This window comes from Cebus imitator, unplaced genomic scaffold, assembly GCF_001604975.1.
Source record: "Cebus imitator isolate Cc_AM_T3 unplaced genomic scaffold, Cebus_imitator-1.0 Scaffold237, whole genome shotgun sequence".
Lineage (NCBI taxonomy): Eukaryota > Metazoa > Chordata > Mammalia > Primates > Cebidae > Cebus > Cebus imitator.
Window position 1 is genome coordinate 4,144,905 of NW_016107552.1, and position 4,090 is coordinate 4,148,994.

General features: G+C 38.3%; 1 protein-coding gene across 5 annotated transcripts in view; it reads right to left on the reverse strand.

Annotated features, from left to right (window-relative positions):
* The window catches only part of SPECC1L (sperm antigen with calponin homology and coiled-coil domains 1 like), a 105,981-nt gene that overhangs the window by 74,655 nt on the left and 27,236 nt on the right, over nt 1-4,090 (reverse strand). For all 5 annotated transcript variants that reach the window (XR_001816336.2, XR_001816338.2, XR_001816337.2 and 2 more), the window contains exon 7: nt 1,997-2,160. Coding sequence is in view for 2 of the 5 variants with exons in the window: in XM_017498135.2 (XP_017353624.1) it covers nt 1,997-2,160 (164 nt within the window). In the remaining 3 variants the exon portion in view is untranslated. The remainder of the gene's footprint in view (nt 1-1,996; nt 2,161-4,090) is intronic.

Here is a 4,090-nt window from a genome sequence, read left to right on the forward strand (position 1 = left end):
CCGAGTAGCTGGGACTACAGGCATGCACCACTATGCCCAGCTAATTTTTGTATTTTTAGTAGAGACGGGGTTTCACCATGTTGACCAGGATGGTCTCGATCTCTTGGCCTCATGATCCACCCGTCTCGGCCTCCCAAAGTGCTGGGATTATAGGCGTGAGCCACCGCGCCCGGCCAGTATCACTTTGATTTTCAAAGCATATGTATATTTTATTCTTTAGACACAGAGTCTTTGTCCAAGCTGGAGTACAGTGGCTATTACCAGGTATGGTGATAGCATGCTACTGCCTTAGCCTCCTAAGTAGCTGGAACTATAGGCACTTGTCAGCTCAAAGCATATATATTTTAAAGTTTTCCTTTCATCTTACTCCATCATATTACCCAGAGGTGGCCACTAACAACAGTTCTGGGTACATCTTTCTTGCACTTTAAATGCAAATACACTTAGTTATCTATATACCTTAAAAAAACAACGACAACAAAATAAGACCACACACACTATATACATATATATATACGTACTGGTCTGTAACTTGCTATAAAAGATTGCAGAGCACAGAGCGACTGCTCAGGTGGCACACTTGAATAAAGGATCACAGACATGTTTTAACATCAGTACTCTGAGATCTATGTCATCCTTATTAAAATATGCATAGTATTTTACTGTATTAATTGGTCATAATTGTCTTAATTCCTTTAATAGGCATTTAAGCAATTTCTAGGTGTTCCATTTCTTCAAACAATGCTATACTGAAAACTCTGTATAAGTATATATCTTTATATATAATACTTGTGCCAGTATTAAGTATAACAACTTCAGAGCCTATGAATATGGCATTTTAAATCGGAGGATATTGTCTAACGGTCCTCCAGCATGTCTATATTAGCAATGTGTGGGAGTACACATGTGACTTTTGCTCTGCTTTTAAGTCAAAGAAAATTTGTTTGTGTATAATCACAAAATACAGATTCTAGTAGCCTGTTAATAAATTTTAAAGACTTTCTAGATAAAAATTCAAGCTTTAGGACATATTACAATAAATTGTTTGAAAAAACTACATACCCTTTCCTTTCCCAGAGCTGAGAAAGTTAGGGAGATGAAAAAAAGTCAAGTCATTTCAAAGTGGGGAGAGTAAGCCTTCTAGAGCTTGTATGAAAGAAAGCCCAGCGTGATTCAGAACGTGAAGTGCCATGTAGGACTACAGAGCAAGTGGCGGAAGAGTGGTTCAACTGAGGCAAAAAGTAGGCAAGGGTCAGACTTTTGGGAATTAAGCAATTAGAGGATTTTAAACAAGAAAAGATATTTCTATCATGGGATCAAAAAGGGAGATTAATTTGGAGGTTACTGAAACCAGTGGTTGATGGTAGCTTGAGCTAAAGCTTGTCCTGCTAGAGATGGAGAGAAGACAGAGCAAAGATATCCATGATGCAGGCTGTATCAATAGGATTTGCTCATAATGGAGTAGATGTAGCAATAAGAAAAAGAATTTAAGAAAGATCCCCAGACTTTTGGCTTAAGTAACTGGGTGGAATGGTGCTGCCATTTATACATGGTGAAAGGCTGCAGCTGGCAGACAAGGATTTGGTTTTTGGACGTTACATGCCCAGGAGACACCTGAAGGTCCATGTCAAGTAGGCATCTGGATATACATGACTGAGGAATTCAGAGGAAGGGAAGAGCTAAAGTCATACATCTGGAAGTTCTTAGGCACAGAGAAGACACTTAAAATAACAGGAGTGTGGATGATCCACTGAGGGAGAGAAGACACATCTCTGCATGGGATTAAGGCTTCTGTCTGAGACTAACACCTCTGAAGCTGAATAGACCCCAAAGCTCCTATTAAATATCACCTTCCGTTAAGTCTAGTGCATTAATCCTATATGAAAGTTAATGAGACTAAGAGTAAGACAGTAAAGAATATCAAACTAGACCAGAGAACACATGGTAAGTGAACACAACCACGTGCAGTAGGCACAATGCAGGTGAAATTAATTACCTTGAGATGCACTGTCAAAGGACTTGATGAGGGTTTTTACTGTAGGAGTTGGCTCTGAGGAAGTGGAGGACCTTCTACTCAGTCCCATTCCCTGCCGTAAGGCTGCCAAATCTCTCTCAACAGCATTCATGTAATTGTATACCCGGCCTCGTTCCTCCTCTTGCCTGAAAACAATATTGAAATCCAAGCATTTTTATATGTGTAGGAGAAAATACACATTTCCACCTCCCAGCTGAAAAGCATTAAAAAGTATCAGTTTAAAAAAAATTGTATCAGTTCAGCTTAGTAAATTACCTGGGCTAATGTTCTCATTTGCTTGGTAAATACCAGGAAATGAGACTGAAATTTTTCTATAAGGTTATACTAAGTAAGTTAAGCAACCATCAAATTCCATTTTCATCTGAGTAAGTGTAAGGTAAGGACATCAGTAATCAATTAGCAGTAAAACAGGAGGTGGACTGGCTCAGAGCTGAGACTCTCCAGGTCCTATGCTCCCGAGTAGGCCCTTCTCAGGAGTCTGGATATTCACCAATAAATGATACTGTATAATTATAATTTATACTGGCTCTAGCTAATATGCCATGCTTAGACTGGGAAACACAAAAATGAAACCAAAGCTCACATTCTTTTGAAAAAAAAAATATATAAATAAAAACAAGGAAAGTGCTGTAGACTTCAAACAGAAATCTACGAAGAAAAAAAAAAGCTTAGACTCATATTAGTAACATAAGTCCCCTAGAAGCTCAGTGTGATGAATCCTGAGTCATCTGGAAAAATCAATTCCATTTCATTTCTGGCCCATTCTAATTCTCTGTGCTGACTAACACAGAATTCTTTCATCTGCAATGAGACTGCAATTGCAGAGTTTGTACATGTCATATAACTATCAAGCATGTGAATAAAAATTAAGCCTTAGGAAAAAATCTGTCTTTGGTGGCCATTTGGCTCTTCTGACAGCCTTTTGCCTCAAGATGTACCACAGGATCATCTTCAGGTCATTTAGCTGTCATAATTAGAACTTTTAATAAAGAATCTTCTATAACAATGATTATCAAACATTTTGATCTTAGAGACCCTTTCTACTCCTAAAAATAAGGACCCCAAAAAGCTCTTGTTTATGGGAGCTATCTTCCACTACATTAAATTAAAACTAAGAATATATAAAAATATTTACTTCATATAAAAATAAAGATAAATACAGGGCTTATTAATTTTTATGAAAAATGACTATATTTTCCAAAACAAAAAATTAGTAACAGTGCTTTGCATTTCTAAATCAGCTCTTTAATGTCTGACTTAAGAGAAAACAGCTAAACTCTCCTTTGTATTCAAACTATGTTGATATGAAAAAAAGCAAGTCTTACATAGATAAGGTAGGTGGAAAAGGGAAGATTTTAATAGCCCTTTTAGAGAACTGTGGCTATTCTTCCACACTGCACTAAAACACAAGTAGTGCCTTAAAAGTTAGTTCCAATGTGGAATCTGAAACCATAAGTGAACTTTTCCTATTCTGTCCAGTGGATTACTGGACAATCTTGTTTAACATCATAGACTGGTCATAAGGAAAACATTGGTTCACTGAGTTACACAGGTTTTCTAAATGCTGTCATTATACGTTTTTTAAAAGTCATAATGATCTCCTCAGAAGACACTTTATGGGAAGCTGCCAAACTCACCATTGGTAAATACAAGTTTTCCAAAATCCTAACTTTCACTTGAAAGCCCCCATTTTATCACCGGCAACAAATACCATTGGTTGTTTTCCTTTAAGTGACAGGTTGTCTTAATTGTTTTCACAAAATATCCACCAAATAGTCAGGTGCAGTGGCTCATGCCTGTAATCCTAGCACTTTGGGAGGCTGAAGCAAGCAGATCACCTGAGGTCGGAAGCTCGAGACCAGCCTCACCAACGTGGAGAAACCCCATCTCTCCTAAAAATACAAAATTAGCCAGGTGTGGTAGCGCGTGCCAGTAATCCCTGCTACTCGGGGGGCTGAGGCAGGAGAATCGCTTGAACCCAGGAGATAGAGGTTGCGGTGAGCTGAGATAACGCCACTGCACTCCAGCCTGGGCAACAAGAGTGAAACTCCATCT